Source organism: Pelobates fuscus, chromosome 2 (genome assembly GCF_036172605.1).
Source record: "Pelobates fuscus isolate aPelFus1 chromosome 2, aPelFus1.pri, whole genome shotgun sequence".
In the NCBI taxonomy this organism is placed as follows: Eukaryota; Metazoa; Chordata; class Amphibia; order Anura; family Pelobatidae; genus Pelobates; species Pelobates fuscus.
This window is the reverse complement of record NC_086318.1, coordinates 39,392,911-39,414,651: the sequence shown is the minus strand read 5'-3', so window position 1 is coordinate 39,414,651 and position 21,741 is coordinate 39,392,911. Positions and strand designations below refer to the sequence as shown.

The following is a 21,741-nucleotide window of genomic DNA, read 5'->3' as shown; positions in this document are numbered from 1 at the left end:
GACTTCCCACGACTCAGTTTCTTTTGGCACAGGTTGCAAATGGCATCGCTGTTGTCAGAGGCAGACACACAAATAAAAATGCCACACTGCTGAGCTCTGCAATGACGTCATTCTGGTGGTGGACACAGCATGCGTTGATTGACGTGCTGTCTGGCTGACCCCGGGGGCAGATGCATGCTGTCTGACTGTGCCACTAGCTACTTGCGACGGCCTCCCCCTGCTTCCAACTCGTCTCCTCCTCCTCTCTGTCTCCCCATCTGAACTTTTGCCCTGTTCTTTTTCTTGCCGAGCGGGCACCCATGTGACATCCATGGACGCATCGTCATCATCAACCGCTTCACTTGTATCTGACAACTCAGCAAAGGAAGCAGCAGTGGGTACAACATCATCATCATCACACTGTACGTCCATTTGTGTAATGCTGCCTGCCTGAGACATATCCCTGTTATCTACATCCTCTGGCAATAATGGTTGCGCATCACTCATTTCTTCAACCGGATGTGTAAATAACTCCTCTGACATACCAAGTGAAGCGGCTGTGGTGCTAGTGTTGGTGGTGGCGGCAGGCGGGTGAGTGGTATCTTGAGAGGTGCCCGAAGCTAAGCTGGAGGAGGAAGCTGTAGAAGATTGGGTGTCCTGTGTTAGCCAGTCAACTATGTCCTCAGAACTTTTCAAGTTCAGGGTACGTGGCCTCTGAAAACTGGGCATTATTCTAGGGCAAAAGGGAATCACAGCACCACGAACATGATGGCCCCTGCAGGGTGGCCTGCCTCTGCCTGTCATTTTTTTTTGGATTAGTGGTACTATGCATGCAAGCTCCTGTGAGACCAGATATGAGTGGCACTGTGCAGTGGCAGACTTTGGCAGAGTACACGCTGTAGGCCTGACACACCCGCTTGAAGACAAGTAACTGCTATTCAATCTATAACAGTGAAAAAAGTTTTTTGTTTTTAAATGCACGCTATTGTGACACCAGATATGAGTGGCAATGTGCACTGGCAGAGGTTGGCAGAGTACACGCTGTTGGCCTGACACACAGACGCTTGCAGACAACTAACTGCTATTCAATCTATAACAGTGAAAAAAGTTTTTTGTTTTTAAATGCACGCTATTGTGACACCAAATATGAGTGGTGGCACTGGGCAAGTGGGCACAGTATCCACTGTGAGCCTGACACACAGACGCTTGCAGACAACTAACTGCTATTCAATCTATTACAGTGAAAAAAAGTTTGTGGGTTTTTAAATGCACGCTATTGTGCCACCAGATATGAGTGGCACTGTGCACACTGGCAGAGTACACGCTGTTGGCCTGACACACAGACGCTTGCAGACAACTAACTGCTAATTAATCTATTACAGTGAAACACATTTTTTTGTTTTTAAATGCAAGCTATTGTGACACCAGATATTAGTGGTGGCACTGGGCAAGTGGGTACAGTATCCACTGTGAGCATGACACAGAAGCTGGCAGGCAGGCAACTGCAATTAGATTACACAAAAAAAAAAACAGACTGATGTTCTAACCCTAAAAAGGGCTTTTTGGGGTGCTGTCCTTACAGCAGAGATCAGATGAGTCCTTCAGGACTGTAGTGGACACTAAATACCCTAGCCTAGCTATACATTTGCCTATCAAATGAGCAGCAGCTACACTTTCCCTCCTCTATCTAAGAATGCAGCTTCAGAATGAATCTAAAATGTATGCTGTACAGGAGGTGGGAGGGTCTGGAAGGGAGGGTCTGCTGCTGATTGGCTGGAAAGTGTCTGCTGACTGTGAGGCACAGGGTCAAAGTTTACTTAATGATGACGGATAGGGGGCGGATCGAACTGCGCATGTGTTCGTCCGCCGTGGCCAACGCGAACACGCTATGTTCGCCAGGAACTATTCGCCAGCAAACAGTTCGGTGCATCACTAGCAATAAAGTCTCTTTAAATCTAAATCGGCGAATGTCACAGTTAAAGCATGTCTCCAATCTGATATATCCTAGAAACCTTGCATACATGGGAATTATTGGTGCACTTTGGGAGATGCAACAGAATCCAAACCTGGGATGAAGTAGGAGGACACACAAGACCTGAAATTGTAAAACAGGCAAGCTCTGTGAAATTCACAAATTGCTAAATGAAAAGACTTGAGCTGTATTTCTTTTTTTTCTTTTGTATGCGGTATGCCATGATATGGGTAAAATGTAGATGAGTGTTGGTATTTAGTCCAAAGGGACATGGGCTCAGAAAATCAATCACTGAATATTGTAAATTCAATAATTGAAGCCGGCAAGTGTCTGTAATGTGACCCTATAACTTCTCAAAAATCTTTAAAAGGCTGGGGTATTTCTGTACTTGGGGGCAGTAGAACAGTACACATCTGCTTTTTATGGTAGTTTGGCAAACACCGTCTGTGATTTTCACCATGAAAATGAAACATGCATTTTAAAACATAATAAAAATAAAAGAAATAACCAGCTGATTAAAGGACTGGGGATAAAAAGGTTAAATAAAAAGTTTAAAAACGTTTTATTTAAATACCCTGTCGGTCTACTTTCTACAAATACATTATTTTGTTTAGTGGTTTTGGATTCTGTCACTAGTAAGTTCATGTGTTTTGAGTTATTTTTCTTTAGTTGTTATGAAGAAATTATTATAGGCAAAAAAAAGGTGATATTGTTTTATTGTCTTCTCTTTTTAAATACTTAATTAATCCCTAATGTTGTGTTATCTTAAATGGGTCACAATAGTAAAGTCTTCAGTGCTTCTAAGACCATTAACGTTCTTAATCCAACGTCCAAAAACACAACTAACCAGTAACTAACCAGTAAACTAACAACTAACCAGTAAACTAACAACTAACCAGTAAACTAACAACTAACTAGTAAACAATTACAAGCAGTACCAGTGCCTCCTAAGTGTCCCTATTCAGGAAGGACAGTCCCCATTTTGGGCCCAAACCTCAGTGTTTCTCATTTCTATCCTAATGTCCCTCATTTCTGGGGGCTCCATATTGTTGTTGGTGTCTGAGTGTATAACAGAGCTCCACAGTAATAATACTCACAGTAATGTTTCTTTAAACAATGTATCTTATTTACACAAACTGTTTTCTAAATTGCCTTTAATTGAATAAATTATTACTAAGGCACCAACAATTTCTCAGAACAGCCCCACCCTTAGTCACATACCCCACTCACACATGTCAAATTTCCCTCTTGGAAGGTATATCACGTTCTGTGTAATAGCTCAGTTTGGTTCCGTTGGCAGGGTCTCCAATTCCCGTAACAACGTCTTGCAGTAGAAAGATACTATTTTTTCTCATGTTCATGGAAAATGCTAAATATTCTCAGCAAAATGGTAACAACGGACCTCTTAAAAGGCAATAAGTACTGATTTTCCCCATTTTTCTTTCGTACTGAATACACTAGATTTAAAAAATGCCTTAAATTACTAATTCAAAACTAGTCATGTATCAGTTTACTTAAAGTTACATTGTTATAACATTTGTCTGTTTTTTAAGATATATTTGTTTGTGTATTTTTGTTTTGCAGAATATATTTTCTTTGCACTTCTGCAGTCTCTGGTCCAAGAATTCCAGTTGGCTTTCTGGTGCTCCACCACTAGATGGGGACAATGTCACAGTGGAAATAGGTCGAACACTGATTCTTGATACTAACACCAGTTTACTCAACCTTCTACATATTAAAGGTCAGACTCCCATTGCTTTAACCATTAATTGCCCACACATACAAATATTTATTATTTAAATTGTTAATTAAATTATACATGCAAAAGAGAAATGAATGCTTTTTGATGTATTATCTGTTACTGTATAGGAGGCACACATTAAGATAAAAATCCAAAATCTCATCCAAAGAAAAGCATGTGATCTGATTATCCAATAAGACATATTATTTATAGATAATTATGCAGTTTATTTTCCATTTTTCATTAATGAACTATTATATTCTTATATAATTAATCTATTAATTGTATATCATATCCAACAGGTTTCATAATATTATTAATATTATTAGTGTTGTTTTTATTATTACTCGTATTGCATTTTTATGCGTTTTATGCAGCACTTTACAACTATACATAGTAAATAGTAAATTGTGTATATATAATAATAACAAAGTATTTAACCAGGAAAGGTACATTCAGATTACTCTGGTTTCCAAGTACGTCCTGGGGATGTTACCTTAGCCCAACATCCTGGGGTTGTTACTATCACCCAATTTAATAGTACTCATTTTATCTACCACGGAAGGATGAAGGGCTGAGGCAACCCTGCCGGGATTTGAACAGATTCTGCTGATGCATTAGCCCACTGAGCTATTTCACCAGCCATATATATATATATATACTACCGCTTGTAATCAGCAGACAGAAATAATGCTGACAGACACCAAAGGTAAAGAGGGCCCGTATCATTATACGTTGATCTTATAATCTGTGACTTTGACCTTTGTAGCAAATAAGCTACAAATAAGATTGTCTCTTTTTACAATATAAATGTGATTTTTTTTTTTTTTTTTTTAACCTTTGCTGGTGATATTTTGGAAACCTTGAATGATTGAATGATTTTGGTTTTATTGTTAGCAAATAACCGAAATGGGAAATATATTAAACCAAAATTAAGAATACATACATACATACTATTGAACCACAGGCACCATATATTCTGCTATAAGTATCAAGTGTTTAGCTTCATGCACCAAATATTTAACTGTAGGTAAAGGTTCAGGTTTGTGATATTTAGCAAGGCACAAGAAAACGAGCCAGAGAGACTTGGAATTAAACTATTAAACACTCAGCTGTATAAATGTTATGTGAAGTCACAATAACCAGACCCCAGACATTCATCATAATGTGTAGTCACTGTCAACAAGGCACTGAGCCATAAACACTGAATTTTGACTGGATAGAATTGTGGTAACATCACTGTTTTAGAACCAGGAAACCCAGGTCCAAATCCTGGTCAGATGACCTGCCCAGGCAGTGTCCGTGGCTAGACACCTAATGAATAGCTGTGTTCCTCAACTCTTCATAGATTGTAAGCTTGTTTGAGCAGGGTCTTCTTCATCTGTTGCCCTTACTATAATATAAAGTGCTGCATCAGTGTATTCTGCAGAGCTTTGGTAAATAATATAATGATAACATTAATAATAAAAGAGAGCCTAGTGTTTCTTTCTATCAAAATGGCCCATATAAAGGACATTTAGCCACATACAATAGAAAAGCCAGTTGCTGAATTGACATAGAACTATAGAACAAAGCTGATATCATTATTATTATTATTTTTATTATTATTGCCACTTATATAGCGCCAACAGATTCCGTAGCACTTTACAATATTATGAGAGGGGGGGATTTAACTATAAATAGGACAATTTACAAGAAAACTTACAGGAACGATAGGTTGAAGAGGACCCTGCTCAGACGAGCTTACAGTCTATATTAAACTTCCAAATACACACTCACGGGTACTAGACCAGAGGAGGTAGGCAAATTTGAGCACTCCAGATGTTGTGGACAATATCTCTTATGATACAGCTAGAATGCTGGCAAAGCATCAGGGGAAATGCAGTCAACAATATCTGGAGTGCCAAAGGTTGCCTACCTATGTACTAGACATTCCGTCTCAGAAGGCAGATAGTCAGCAAACAAATTGTCATCAGAAGACACACAACATTTCCACAATTACAAGACATGGAACCACTCACTATACACACCAAAAAACTATTAATTACAGTCATTGAATATTCAACACCAGATAGTCACACACAGACACCAACACTATCATACTTTTCCGATCTAACATCTAGTAAATCCTACTGGTTTTCAACAATCTGTGAACTGTTACACAATTGCAAATGTTAAGTCGCAATAGCAAGACTAAAAATGATACAAATGAAATGTTTCTGGTTCATCTATTTTGGAATTCCCTTTAGTAAATTCCTAACAATTTACAGTATAGTTACGTATGTTTTGGCTATAACCCTGTTATAGGTACGATATGTGCACAACAATAAATAATAAAGCCAAAAAATCTATTTCTATACTCTAAATATTCATAATTCAAAATGTTGAAATTTTTAATATCTTAAAAATTAATTAACTATCCTGTCCATTCTCTATGTAAAGTTGTGTCTAATTTATATCTTAGTGGACTAGTTACCGTATTTCTTTTAGTCTTGTGACCCAAGTTAGCAATAAATGAAAAACAAACAAACAAACAAACAAAAACAATGACAAATCTGCTGAATTTCCTTCGCAAACTATACGTGTTCATAGAATATTGCCATTAACACAAGCATTCAGCTTCAAGAGAAAGAGAAATACGTTTACAAGATTGACCTATATGGATTTTTCTAACTACATTCTTACACATATTGCTGTTTTGTAACAATACTTCACCATGAAACTGTAGTAGATTAATGAATTTTATTATTTAAATTCAAAACATGACTTTTATAACTGCATTCTTGCAATAATGGATTGCATTACAAGGGTAAAGATTGCCCAAGTACCCAATCAGGAGAGAAACCCAAACACAATCAATACTTTCTCTAGCACATTTCTTGGAGCCAAATAAAAAGAACTAGAAAATATTAATAATTAAAAAAATAAAAAAACACCAACAGTCTGTATACAGACAAACGTGGACACACAGTGTTTACTAAGGGGAGATGTATCAATGAGCTATACTGGGGCAATGTGCTAAATAAGGGACAATCACCGTAGAAAAAAGCATGTTTCTAACATTTAGCACATTGAGCTCAAAATAGCATGTTTTCAGCCATGCTAAACCTCCCCCATTGTGTCTCGATTGATAAAACTTCACTTACGTGTTTAACAAGCACAAAAATAAAGATTGCACACAATTAAACACTTTTGCATTTTGTAATCTTTATGTGAAGAAATAAGATAATTATATTTTCTAAACAGTGATTTAATTTACACAAAAAATATAAACAAGATTAACCTGAGTTTATCTCTGTTATGAAAACCTAAATATTAAACAAGTCACCACCATCCCAAATCAGGAAGAGTCTAAGTGATGAATTATCACATATCATGTCAGTTTTAGGAAAGCCGGAGGTTAGTTCGGGACAAGCAGTACGTTAAGCAGCATTTGTAAAAATGTATAAGAAGACTAAAGAAGGTTGCCAGATAAAATAATAAAATATATACATATGCTAACAATGACACTGTTAAAGTATGAATTTAACCCCTTAAGGACCAAACTTCTGGAATAAAAGGGAATCATGACATGTCACACATGTCATGTGTCCTTAAGGGGTTAAAGGTGAATTTAAAGGGTTACTCCAGGTACATGACCTCTAATGCTGTTAGAAGTAGTCATGGAGCAATCTGTATGTGTAGTTTTTTGACGGGGTGAGTTACACCCCCGGCACACATTTGTTAGGCAGCACGGAACTCTGTTCCAAACAGCCTAATGTTAATCAAATGCAAAGATTACGTCTCGTCATCACACATCTGCACTTCCGAGGAGAAACTTATATGTCTCCTCCATCCATTCTTTATTTTCATCCCTCCCAGCCCTCATTGTCAAACAATCACGTTTTATTATATCCTCTGCCTTTGTCCACACCACACTCCCTCTCTCCTCGGTTTAGAGCGGGCGCATGCGATCTGTGCCTATGAGAATGGTCCAATCCAAGGAGTAATGTGGCATGACGGCAGAAGGGGAGTGGAATCGATTGACGAGAACATCATCTGGAACTGGATTCAAAGCAAGTCCTAACTTAATAAAATAGGTTTTCTCTAAAAATAAGTGAAGGAGGAGGAGAGAACCTAGTGACCAGTGCTCAATAGGACATTGTAAAGTAAAGTACAGAACTATAGAGAAGGGTTGGCGTAACCCGTTAATTAGATTTACAGAGAAATTCACTAAGATTCGATTTTTCAAAAATTGTGTATTTTATTGTATGCTCTATCCTAGCTATCTTGGCTTAAAGTGCACGATTTTTGAGACAGATATTTCCTGTGGCTCACTGAGTAAGAACAGAGAAGTACTCTATATCTATGGCTGTTTAAGTACAGCAATGAGACTTGATTAGTTTTAAAATGAGGATGGGAGACCTTCTTCTTATGTTGTGCCACTCTGACCAAGTGGATACTGGATGCCATATGGATTTTATGGGCACATTGTGATTAAAATTCACAATTAACAGTGATATGTTCATCGTAACTGAGAGAGACTGACAAATGGTCTTCCCAAAAGGGCTAATGGGTATTCCCCTAACTACAGAGTGGTGGGGCTTAATGAATAGCTTTCTTCTTCTTCATCGAAGAACAGAAGAGTAATAATTTGACCTTCATTTAAATGGTAACCCTGGATAGCAGGATAGTTGTCTGTTACATCAGTTTATTAGCTATGTCCTGTTGGCTATGCAGATGCTTTATGTATAAATGACTCAAAATAATTAATAATAATAGTACTATTTTACAAAAATATCTGTGTTTAGTATTATTCCCACGAGGTACATTTTTTACCTTTGAGGACCCAGTGACACTCCCATGACACCAATGCCATCTCAGTCAGGTCCTTAAAGACCCTATACCAGCATCCCATTTATCTAGTATGGAATTGCGTTTTAGAACAATATAATTAAAAACTGGATTATTACAAAGACAAGAACTATAAGGGTTAAGAGAATTAAGGCTTAGTAGAATTAGGCAAAGCAAGCATTATATATAGGCTTCATTGGTTACCTGTCAGTGAGATAATATATTTCCAATACAGCAAGTCGAATGTCTGAGTCTGATTCTGACTCATTTTCAATGAATATGCTGAGATTCTATGATGAATTGTCAAATCTATTATTCAATACCTTGGCAAATATTGCGTGACACAATGTATTAACTATCCTTATTACCCAATTTAAGCTTCTGGACTCTAATGATTTACATTGCTGTCACACTGGGAAAAAAATTACATTTATTGGCAAGTTTAAATACAGTGGGCAATTCATTCTACACTATGGCTATACCCCACTCAACCACATGCAAACAGTTAAAGAGATGCTAAAGGGTAGGTTTTAATACTTTATATTGAACAATTTTTGTAAATCAACCATAAATAAATAAACGTAATACCTTATTTTACCTCTTCTGAAGGTGGTCACCTACCCTGCTACTACCTGCCTACAGTGGGACAAAGCGGGGTGCTCCTAGCCAAATTCTGGTCTCCTGAAACCAATGGGTGTTGTACAAAAATGCAGTGTGCAGTGTTTTCTCAGTTGAAATGAATGGGAGACTTTTGTGCACTCCGTTCCTAGACAACACATTTGAACACTAGGGTGGCAATATTTATTCCATTATGTAGAATTGTAATGCTGGAATGCAAACCATGGAATGCTCTTCTGCTTAGGGTCAAAGGACTCTAAGCAGAAGAGCAGTATTATTGCAGAGCCAAATCTACTCTACCCAAGCCTTTAAGATTGTGTTGAAATTTAACAAAAAAGTGAAAGACTGCACTCCCTTCTTTTCAGAGTTCTTGTGTGAAAGTGTCCACTATATTCACATTGTGCATGTACAAGGTTTTTAGTCAAAGTTCATGCCAAGTACCAATAGCTGTAATGTGAACGAGAGACTGCGGTTCTATGCAAGCACTTACATGTTGATGTATACTCGATGAGAAGCTGAAAGAGATGCCTTAGTGAGTTTCTGTATTCAGACCAAGTTTAAACATATTGGCCCAGAACAGTTCTTTATTAATAATCCCCATTGTCACATATTAAAAGGTTTCCACACATTCTTTTTTATGATTGTGAAGAAAGGAAAAAATGTGAAGAAAGACAAAGAGAATGAAATGACAGTACAATGTTGGGCCAAGATTTTCACAGATGTGTATAAAGCAAACGTTTTATGATATATTGTTTCCTGAAACACGTAGTACTAAACATAGAATAAAAGCTTAAAAAATGATACAGTTATACGGCCTAGCCTGACAATAAATGGACAATTCAGGCGTCCAGAAATTTTAGCAAAAATAAGCAGTTTTGTTCTGCAAACATCTTTTTGTCCAGTAATATAGCTGTATGGATATAACAGAAAACATTTCTGACTTTACAATAAAAAAAATAACACCTGACCTAAACCTTGAAACAAGTGCTGTGCACATAAAACTATGCTGTACAATAAGATAAACTCAGAGTAGGCTTAAACAAGGCAACCAGAACATTGAGTTTGATTGGTCCCCCTCACCACCCCTAAGAAGAATGAAGTGGGGTGCAAACCGGTAACCCACTTACAGCTCTTTGGTCTCTACAGCACTGCTGTAGAAAGTTAAGTGAGCATAATTAACTCAGTCACTTCCTGATAGGGTTAGAAACCTAATTATGGTAAACTCCAGCTTATATGTATATGGGCTATATAGTATATGTGTGTAGGGAATGTTTAGGGGATGTATCTGTGTTTATTGGGGATGTAGCAAGTGTGTGTATAGGGGTGTAGTGAGTGTGTATGTATGTATAGGATCTGCGTGAGTGTGTATGTATGTATGTATGTATGTATGTGAAGAACCTGTGTGAGCCTGTATGCAAGGTATCTATAGTGTGTTTTTAGTAGATGCATGATTGTGTGTAGGAGTTGTAGAGTCTTTTTGGAGCATTCCCATAAATTTGTGGAACCAACTGAGCCATTGAGTTAGGAACACCATATCCTCCATGTTTTCCAGGACACATATAATTTGTACAAATTGATGGGCAACATACAGAAAGTGCTGTCTGTGGTATATAGAGTTCAAATGCTGCATATAATACATCAGGTAATAGATCAATAAGGAATCCTGTAGCATATACATTATCCATAATACAGGGCAGCATTTTCATGTGCTGTCAAACAACATGATAAAATTACGTGTGTCCCACAAAACATGGTAGGTATGGAAACCCTGCCTTAAGTCACATTTGACATTTAATATACTGATTCATTATTTCATCTCCGAGTATAACCATTATTAAGGCAAAAAAATAAAAAAATGTGATGGGGCGGTGCCTGACTGTGGAGTCGAACAGACCCCTGAGCCTGTTAATGGAAATCTGGATATAATCACGGGCCACTCAATCGATTTGGACCAAATCCCAAAGTATCCTGTTAAGTAGGCATCGGTGCACCGGGGGGATACCCCACATGAGCATTTCCGACACTGGATTGCCCATACTGAGGCTTGCGGCCTACACCAAGCTGAGCTGAAGAGAGACGCCCACTCGCCCAGCTCTTAGAGCCTCTGAGCAAATACTGTATACAGCTATCCCCCCCTTCCTCCGGACTGGTGGGGATATTCTTTACCCAGCTCCAGGCCCATGGGAACACAAGCTGAAATTGAAACGCTACTCTACTTACCTAAGATGGCGGCTACCTGCATGGAAATGGCTCAAGTGCACCATGCTGACCCACTACAGTTCTGTGACAGCCTGCCGGCCGTAATTGATCGGCTATTTGCTGAATTTTGGAGGAGATTGCAGGAGAAGCTGGAGACCGGAGTAAGAACAGAAGCGACACCACAGCAGTCTACCTCTCCCCATAATAGCATCACCGCAACAGCTCCGAGACCAGGCCTGAATAGGAGGAGATGGGAACGCCCTTCACGAATAAAAAATCATCCACCCGAAAGAGCCGCCGCAACGGTGGGACCAAGTTGCGACAAAATGTAGCTCTCCCAGGGACTGCTTCAGATTTGGCATCTGCACACAAGCCCAGAGAAACAGCGGATGGATCATGCCAGCTGACTCACAGGTAGGCAGCATCCAGTTCAAGCTTCTTCCCGGGCTTGCACATCAGGCCTCCAGGGTTGGCGTTGGGTGACTGGCATAGACTGCTTCAGGAACTAACCTTCCTTTATAACATAATTTAGCAGGTTCAATCTGAATAGCTCACCATTAAATATGTCCTATTTTGACGCTATCTGTGTGTATATGCTGTCCAGAATGTTTTTGTTTTACTTTCATTTTATTTCTGTTTTTGAATACCCGCAGTGGGCCTATAATCTTACTCTCAACCTTAATGCTATATGCTCTTTGATACACGAGTTTGTACAGATCCTGTTAATTTAATCACTGTGGTTCTCTATATTGATAATCTCTTGTCAGCCTGTCTCTCACTATCTTCATTAGGCTGGCAGGAAGCGTTTACTTACCTTTCCTGCAGTTTCTGTCACCTCTCTTCTCTCACCTCCGGTCCGTGCAGCTCCCTTCTCCTCCAGTGTAAGTCTCGTGGTATCCCGTGGCAATGCTCTGACCCCGCTGCTCTCGCGAGACTTACACTGGAGGAGAAGGGAACTGCACGGACCGGAGGTGAGAGAAGAGAGCTGACAGGAGCTGCAGGAAAGGTAAGTAAATGCTTCCTGTCAGCCCCCAACAGGACCGCCGGGCTTGTAATGAGCCCGGCGGTCCTGGTCTGTATTATGGCAATGTAAGTTGCCATAATACAGACAATTGACTCGAGTATAAATCGAGTTGGGGTTTTTCAGCACAAAAAGTGTGCTGAAAAACTCGACTTCTACTCAAGTATATACGGTAAGTTTATTGAAAGATGTCAGTATATAACATTGAAAGTATATGTCTCCTATTAAACTGTGAATTATTGTGCAATACATTTTAGTCATTTGTTGGCTATTGCCCTATTTAGTAAATAGACACCTTTGTTCACATTTTAGCTAATGATTAACAAGGCAATAGTTCTGGATGAAGCACAGAGCATCCACAAGTACATCATGAATATAGATGAAGGCCTTTCATACACACCGCATAGTTTAAGCATCCCGAAGGACCTACACACCGACAAGGCCCCACAATCAATGGCACATTTGACTTCTATTGAAACACCCCACTTTCCCTACACACAGCCACACCAAGATGATTTTACAATCTACTCACACTACCAAATGTTACTTTATTTTTGTTTTCTTGTTACATTTTTCCATCTTTACTTTTAATTACCAAAGATTGTCACTCTGGACTTGGCCATCATAACCCACCTCCACTGTACTCTTGATAAATGCCAGGTGAACTCTTAAGCGACACAAAACACTTGACTATGTTTACCAACATGTCATTTGTATGTTCTGTTATTTCCTCACTCCTGTTTACCATACTGTATCGGAGTAAACTTGTATGTTATTCTAAACACCAAAATAAATCGAAATAAAGAATTGTCAAAAAAACTAACAAACAGGAGTTCCTTGGAGAGTGGTTTGTATACTGTGGTGAGTGGTTTGTATTTTGTTTTTTCCCTCCTTTGTGCTGCTGCTTGGTTAATTGGGGGAGTGTTCCTTAATTTCCACCTGTGTGGTATGTGTATTCCCATATAAGCACACACCTAACTTAATGAGCTTGCTCACATATGCTTGAAAGCAGACTCTGTTAAGTAGACTTTATCAAGTAGGAGTTTAAACAAGGAGTTTAAACCAGCAAGGTAATGTTTTACTGTCCTGTATCTGGGGAAATGAGTGTTAGCAAGATTGCTGGTTTGACTCAATGCACATCTTGTTGCATATATGGATGCCTGGATGTACCCGTCCAGGGTCCATACCACTGTGACAGGTGTGTGCGAGTGGCTTCTATGGAAGCTCAGATTGGAGATCTGGAGAAGCAAATTGCAACATTGGGGGAGATCTACAATCTTGAGAGGAGTATGCTGCTCACTGAGCAGAGTTTAGTGGGGACAGGTAGTGGAGTGGGAGGAGATAATAGAGATGGGGAACAGGCACAAAGCTGGGTAACAGTGGGGCGAGGTAGCGAGGGGCGGGGGGGGGGGAGGGGAAAGGGCTAGCTAGTCCTGAGTTTGAGCAACCTAGAAAATTTGCCCATTTGAGTTAGGATGTTGGGAGCATCAGCTCAGAAGTAGCTGTACTAGAGGAAGCTGTTCCTTCCAACAGCAGAGGGAACAGCCCCTCTAGTACGGGTGGGTATGAAAATGTAAGGAAGGCTAGACAGGTTGTGGTGGTAGGGGACTCTATTATTAGTAGATAGGGTAATCTGCCACTCTGATTGGCTCAACTGGACAGTTTATCTTATTACATTACATAGATTGACATTAAGCACCTTAATAAATACATAAAAATAAAATATATAATCACCAACAGCCATGTGATCTTCCAGACAGCAAAAAATGCGGAAGCATGAAGTTCAAGAAATGAGGTCTGAATACTCAATTAAAACATTGATCAGTTTGTACATTGAACAATATGATAATCACTGGGTCCCAGTTGTAAATAAACTTCTTTTATATTCAATGGCTTCTTGAAACAAGTTCTAACGAGTGTATAATAGATATATGTTCCATTGTTTTTTGAGAGAGCATTTAAAATGTTCATGAATCATTAATACAGGGCTGTACCACGGGAATCTTTCTCCCACACAAAATTGCCCCCATGTTTTAAAACACTTTGAAAAAAAAAACAAGTCTTGCGTACGTCTAGATATCATGGTGCATATTCATGTAGGAGAGTTAATAGATAACAACAGTATGTAGCAGTGAATAAACAACAGACTTGGGGGGGGGGGGGTGAATAAAGATCCCAAAAGTGTCTCATTTTACATTTTTGTTCTTGATTTTATTATATTATCATATCAGTCTTGTTAATGAATGAAATAAATATCGCTAGGTTCACTAAATTAAAAGTTATCCTCTTTATTCTACGTTATTTGCTCCATAAAAAGGTTACTCTAACCAAAAAACACTTTTTGGTTAGAGTGACCCTTCTTAGCCAGACCCCAAACTTAAAAAAAATAATAAAAAAAACATAATTTACCACATTTCCAGTGACTGAGGACAAGTTGTTCCTCAGACCGATCATTTACACTTATGTCACTATGCCTAGCGCTTAGGAATGTCAGGGAGGAGAAGATATGGCCGGTATGCGGTGAAATATTTTGCACTGTTTGAACATGAACAAAAGAATAAATGAAAACATGGCAGATATACAGATTGTTTTTACATTGTTTTTGGCAGATATGTGGCAATCTATGTTTAGGAATTTTAAAACTTTTTTCAAACTTTATAAGGGATGTTCTTTCCGATACAATAGAGAACTAACTCTCTTAGGCAAATGCTCTAAAATTAATGAGTCACCTTTCCGTTGATGAAGATCCAGTTTGCGAAACAGTAAATGCTAAGAAGTGGAGGTACCAGTGGAGTCAGAAGATGGTAACATATAGAAGCCAACAGCAATAATTGACCATGGAAACCACATACATCTGATAGCTCTTGAAATTTACAATGCTTAGTAATCACTGCTTTATACTGAAAAGCATGGAAATCTGTCCAGGGTAGGTTGCTATGCACCTATGCACTGCCGCAGACTATGTTTCTAAGAGTGTGTGATGTACAGAGAGCCAAGCAACAACTGTTATGTAAAAGTAATATGGAATAAAAAATTGCAGGGACATTGCATAATACGTTAAAACTCAACTAGACGGAGAATTATTGCTTCACATATACTTTTATGATGCATTGATTTAGTGATTTCTTTAACGTCTTAGTCCACATTGAAGCTACAGCCTTTGTCTGTATATTAATCCATATCAATAAATGTTGCGTAGTCTAGTAAAAATCTTACAAACCATTTGGTTTTACTGTACCTAAAATTGAGTTATTAGTACAGATTGTGAATTTTGGTCTTTAGTACTGAGAACAAGTCTTCTAAACCCTTAAACCTGGACCTGGACTCGCACCCAGTCAGACTTTCCCCATTATAGATTCATATTGTGTTCATACAGCGCAGCCCTTGCCCTTGCCAAGCAGTCCTACTTTTCCTCTCTCATTAGTTAATGCTCCCGCAATCCCAGGCGTCTCTTTGACACCTTTAATTCTCTTCTTCACCCTGCTGTGGCCACCCCCCAAACTAACCTTACTGCTGATAACTTTGCATGTTACTTTACTGACAAGATTAAACAGCTAAGGAAATAATTCTCCCTTCCTTGCCATTCTGTTTCTCAACCACACATAGATCATGCCTTTCCTACCCTTTAGACATTCTCCCCGGCTACTGACCAAAAGGTGGCTGCTCTTCTCTGTTCCTCTCGCCCCACCACTTGCCCTCTTGATCCTGTCCCATCTCACCTTATTAGATCTCTCTCTACTTGTCTCGTGCCTTCCTTAACACACATCTTCAACTGCCCTCTCTCTTCTGTCATTGTCCCTGCTGACCTTAAACATGCCACTGTAGTACCTATACTCTTGACCCGTCAACCCCCTCTAACTACCGTCCCATATCCCTGCTCCCTTTTTCCTCAAAGCTTCTGGAAAGACTTGTCTTTACCCGTGTGTCTCCTTTCCTCAATTCCAACTCTCTCCTTGACCCTCTTCAATCTGGCTTCCACCCTCTCCACTCTACTGAGACTGCTCTTATCAAAGTTACTAACGACCTAATCGCAGCTAAATCCAAAGGCCTCTACTCCATACTAATTTTTCTTGACCTTTCAGTGGCTTTATACACCGTTGATCATGCTCTCCTTCTTCAAACTCTTCAATTGCTTGGTCTCTGTGACTCTGTCCTCTCGTGGTTTTCCTCTTATCTCTCCCAACGCTCATTCAGTGTCTCTTTTTCTAATGATACCTCCTCTCCTCGTCCTGTCTTGGTTGGAGTCCCCCCAGGCTCTGTCCTTGGTCCCCTTCTATTTTCTCTTTATACTGCCTCTCTTGGCAAACTTATTACCTCTTTGGGATACCACTACCACCTGTACGCTGATGACACCTAGTTATATCTCTCCTCCCCGGACCTCTCCCCTGCCGTCCTGCAACGTGTCACTGCTTGTCTTTCTTCCATCTCTGACTGGATGTCCTCCCACTTTCTGAAACTCAATCTCTCTAAAACTGAGCCCCTTGTCTTTCCTCCTCCTAATACTGATCCTCCGTTTTCGCTTTCCCTTCAAGTTTGTCGTACCCACATCAGTCTATCCTTGCAAACGCGCTGTCTTGACGTCATACTTGATTCTGGCCTCTCCTTTGATCTTCACATCCAGCATGTTGCCAAATCCTGTAGATTCCATCTTAAAAACATAGCCCGCATCCGCCCCTTTCTTGCACCAGATACTACCAAGGAGCTTGTCCATGCTCTAGTAATTTCCCGCATGGATTATTGTAACCCTCTCTTGATTGGTCTTCCTAAATGCCGTACTGCACCACTACAGTCCGTAATGAACGCTGCTGCCACACTGATTTTCCTCTCTAGTCGTTTCTCTCACACCTCACCCCTCTGCCTGTCCTTACATTGGCTTCCTGTATGCTATAGGAGTCAATTCAAGGTACTAATTCACACCTATAAAGCACTGAACAACTTTAGCCCTCTTATATCTCCTCACAGATCCATAGATATGTCCCTTCTGGGTCTCTCCGCTCTGCCTGTGACCACCTCCTGTCCGTTGTCCGCACCCGTATGGCCAACTCGCGCTTGCAGGACTTCTCGCAGACAGCTCCCTTTCTTTGGAATAGCCTGCCTACCTCCATCAGAATCTCCCCTAGTCTTGCATCTTTTAAGAAGTGCCTTAAAACCCATCTCTTTAGGAAAGCTTATGGCCTCCCAGAGTAACCTCTACCTCATATACCTGTCTCTTGCTCTTTCCTAAAGGGCAGCCCACCTTATTTGATTGCAAATTCATGTCCTAGTGTGTTTTACACCCCACCTCCTATAGAATGTAAGCTCTATTGAGCAGGGTCCTCCTCAACCTATTGTTCCCATAAGTGTACTTGTAATTGTTCCCATAAGTGTATTTGGAATCTGTTGGCGCTATATAAATGGCAATAATAATAATAATAATAATAATAAATAAAATCTGGTCCACCATGTAAGCTATCAGTAAAACTGCACTGACTGAAACAAGCACATGATTCGTCAGGCCCTAGGCAAATGCCCACACTACCTTCCGCACTACTGAGGCCCTGATTTTGCCAGTAATGTATTTCTGGTAATAATCTATTGAAAGTGTTTTGCAGAATTTAAGTACATATTATATTACAATTAAAGAATAGATTGATGAGTTGGTGTTACATTTGAAGAATAGGCTGTCAAGTTAATGCCATGCACTTAATTTCTGTCCATGTAAAAAGTTAAAAAAAATAATAATCTGTAAAATAAACAAATAAAAACCACGAGTTTAGAAGTTCAGTTTTCATTTTTAGTTGATAGCAGTATAAAAGCATCTGATACGCCAGCAAACTTTAAACAAATGTCAGAAAAGTTAAAATTAATGGATTGTAGTTGGTTAATAATTGCTCTATTCAGTAATAACAGATTATTAAAACGAAACATCAATGTTGGTTAAACTTAACTTGTCTATGCAAATGTGCTTGAAATGCCCCTACTCGCATTCTCAATGTTGATTGGCTTTAATTATTGCAGCCAATCACCATCAAGAATTCTGTAACTGCAGATTTGTATACTTTTCCATCAAGTGGACATACACCATAACAATGTATTGTAATTGCACAAGCTAACTGTAGTGATTTAAAAAAAAAAAAGAAAATCACTGAAACAGGAGATTTAAGTTTCCGATATAAAAAGAACACGCTATATCTCATCCTCTGATAATACAAAAACAAATTCAAATCGGAACAAAGCTGATAGTGAATTCATATCAGCTACGGTGTCAATATAGTAATCAAATAAATAAAACGCCACAAAATACTAACATAAAAAAAAAGAAAATGTAAAATTATGTCCAACATTAAACATCCCTTGTTAAATTGTATTGCCTACAAGATAATCTTACATTATTGCCATGGTGTTAACAAGATTATAGATTTTAGTTTCAAACTGCAAACCTGTTTAACATATTCTAAATGGAGGAAAGAAAGATTAAATAACAACAGATAAGGAGTCAGTTAAGGAAATGTGTCACTGTATCACATCTCTAGTACATCTTGCTAAATTAGATTTCTTCATGAATCGTTAGTTATGATACAGAAAGCTTTAGTAAACAGTGAAATATGTTTCAGAATGTGTGCTAATTAGGAGACAGATCAGCCTGTATAATGTGAAGCTGAGGAATGGCATCGAAAATTGGTCCGAGCTTTGTTTTCGCACAGCAAACAATTGCTTCTTCTCTTTTAACAATAAATATAAAGCCGTCGAGAATACGATGCAAAACTTTATAGTAATGCAAACATGTAACACATAATGTCCATTGAGGACCTGCCGTGAAGTTTAATTAACTTCTATCCAATTATTAACCACTCGAGTGCCAGGGATGAGAGCAATGTATTACATGTTCCTCTAGATTTTATAGGATAACAATGTAATCTATAATTAAGGTTTGGTAAATTTTGCTCAAGTATGTAAAATGTAATAGATGCACATGTTACACATACACCCACATAATATATCTATCTAGCCAATTGAGGATGGATTAGTGGAAGTGGATATAGTTACGGAGACATAAGTGCCCATGTTCCATAAACTCATTATTGGGACCAAAGGGTCTGGACTAATTTGAATAAGTCGGGATATATAGATAAATAGACAGACTGACTGACTGGCAGGCAGGCATACTGATAGATAGACAGATAATCATTTGGCCAAGGCCCTTTTTACTTATGGATCCTATATGTCAAATATGTTTTGTTACAAATAAACACTATTGGCACCACAACCACTTCAGCTTAATGTAGTGTTTCTGGGACATAGAGCCTGAGAAAACAGAGTGTTTATACTACTACTTAATGCCACCTCTAGTGGTTGCCCCTCTAACAGTCTTTAGATGGGATTCCGGGGTTCGGTTCTCCAAAGGAGATGCTAATTGGTGCAGAGAGGCACTTCCCTTCCAATGCTTGGGTTGTTTGAGATCATCAGGAAAGATGATCTCAGCCAGAGAGACCGGGCGGTTGCCATGAGACAGAAGCACTGGGGGAGTAGCTTCAGTAAGCCTAATAATCCAGATAGTTAGGGTAACACTATAGCGTTAGGAATACATGTTTGTGTTCCTTTAACTGGAGGCATTATGTTTCCCTAATACATACTTCAAAGCTTCGTATCTTTCATAATACATGATTTTGTAAGGCTAGGGTAAGGGCAAGCATTAGCATCTTTTCATTTTAGGCCAGCTCTGGAGAATAAATGTATTGGTTGGCTTGATACTGATGGGAGTTACACTCCAGAGCACCGGCTGTTATGTGTGGCTGCTGTTATTAATGTAGACTTTTCCTGATAGTGAAATGTCAGTAGAGAGAGCTAGGAATACAGAATTGCACTGTCTCTGTTTCCCCAAATACATCATAAACAGGATATGACTGAATTTGGATGCAGGTACAAATAGCAGCTTCTGCATGAGAGGGTAACTATCACTAATATTGTGCATGTGGGGATATGTATTTCGTTGCATTGCACTGAGATTAGAGACCCCGCACTGCGTGACAACCTTGCTTAGCAGTACAGGATTTGAAACCACAATCTAGTCATTATATTATATGATAAATGTATACAAGTAGATTACCAGATAAATTTCTAATTGCTAATTGCAGGATTTCTGATTAAAATATCATAGTTCAGAGTAACGATTAGCCCTAAATTTGAGGATATTCAGATGTATTTATTTTTTTAAGTTCGTAAAGCATATACATAGACATATAGTAAAAAGGTACATATCCATGTACAATGAATCAAGGTTATACATCAAAACCCGTATGGGAGCCTAGCAGAAATTAAACAGAATTAAACACAAAAAGTGAGGATGGAGCCTGCTAATATACAGATACACAATAATTCTTATTATCTCAGGCAGGTAAACCAAGTTTGAACAAACATAGTAAACCAATGAGACATGCATAGAGGAACAGTAAGCTTGCATCCCCAAACCCTATGGGACTCTGCATAGGACGTATGTGAAATAGGCAAGGTAGCAGAGGATCTATTCTAGACATAGAGAGAGCTTAAGGAGAAATATCCATTCCTTGTGGAACTTGTGTGGCCTAGGGTGGGTGACAGTTAAAGCTCGCTAAGTGGAGAGCTTCAGATATGACTTCCATGTATGCCAGAACTAGTAGAAGAAGAGGTAATTAGCTCCTCCATGACCCTAGCTTGCTCTACTCTACGGACCGAGCATTGCAGAGTGGGGGAAGTAGGCCAGTTCCAGTATAAAGGTATTAGTACCTTAGTTGTGTTAACAAGGTGACACACTAAATATTTTAAAGGAGGGTGTGAAGTGTGAAGGAGCGTAATGGCTGGTTAAAGGGTTCATTTAGGTGATTGTGATATTCAACTGATACACTGTAGGTTGCTTGCCAGTGAGGTTGATTTTTATGGCAGGTCCACCATATATGAAGCACTACATGGTGAACTGTTTTTTTTCTGAATTGCTCATCCTGCTTTTCAGGACCTCATCACTCACTTCTGATTGTGTTCAAGGTGAACATTACGGAGCTGTGAAAACCGGTATAGCAAGGATGCTCATATAACATACAGGGCCAAACGAAGTGCCTTTTTCTACAATGCAAGGTGCAGAACCTGACTTTTTCTTTAACAATGATATCTTTCTTTTCAGTTTCTGGACTAATTACCTTGCTACCCATGTTCTGTGCAGTGAATGATAGTCACATTGCTACACATCATTGGAGGCAAAGGGTTTTAAATATATATATATATATATATTTTTTTTTCCCTCTATCTATTCTTCCCTACATTCATTTACACATTTAAACATATAACACACACGCACGTGCGCCCCCTTTTGTTTATTTATTTATTTTACTGAATTTATGCTCAAGAATATTAAATCATAATATTCAA

General features: G+C 39.0%; 1 protein-coding gene across 1 annotated transcript in view; it reads left to right on the top strand.

Moving 5' to 3' along the window:
* The window catches only part of PKHD1 (PKHD1 ciliary IPT domain containing fibrocystin/polyductin), a 557,030-nt gene that overhangs the window by 178,920 nt on the left and 356,369 nt on the right, over positions 1 to 21,741 (top strand). The window contains exon 35 of the mRNA XM_063441645.1: positions 3,536 to 3,692. Coding sequence (XP_063297715.1) covers positions 3,536 to 3,692 — 157 coding nt within the window. The remainder of the gene's footprint in view (positions 1 to 3,535; positions 3,693 to 21,741) is intronic.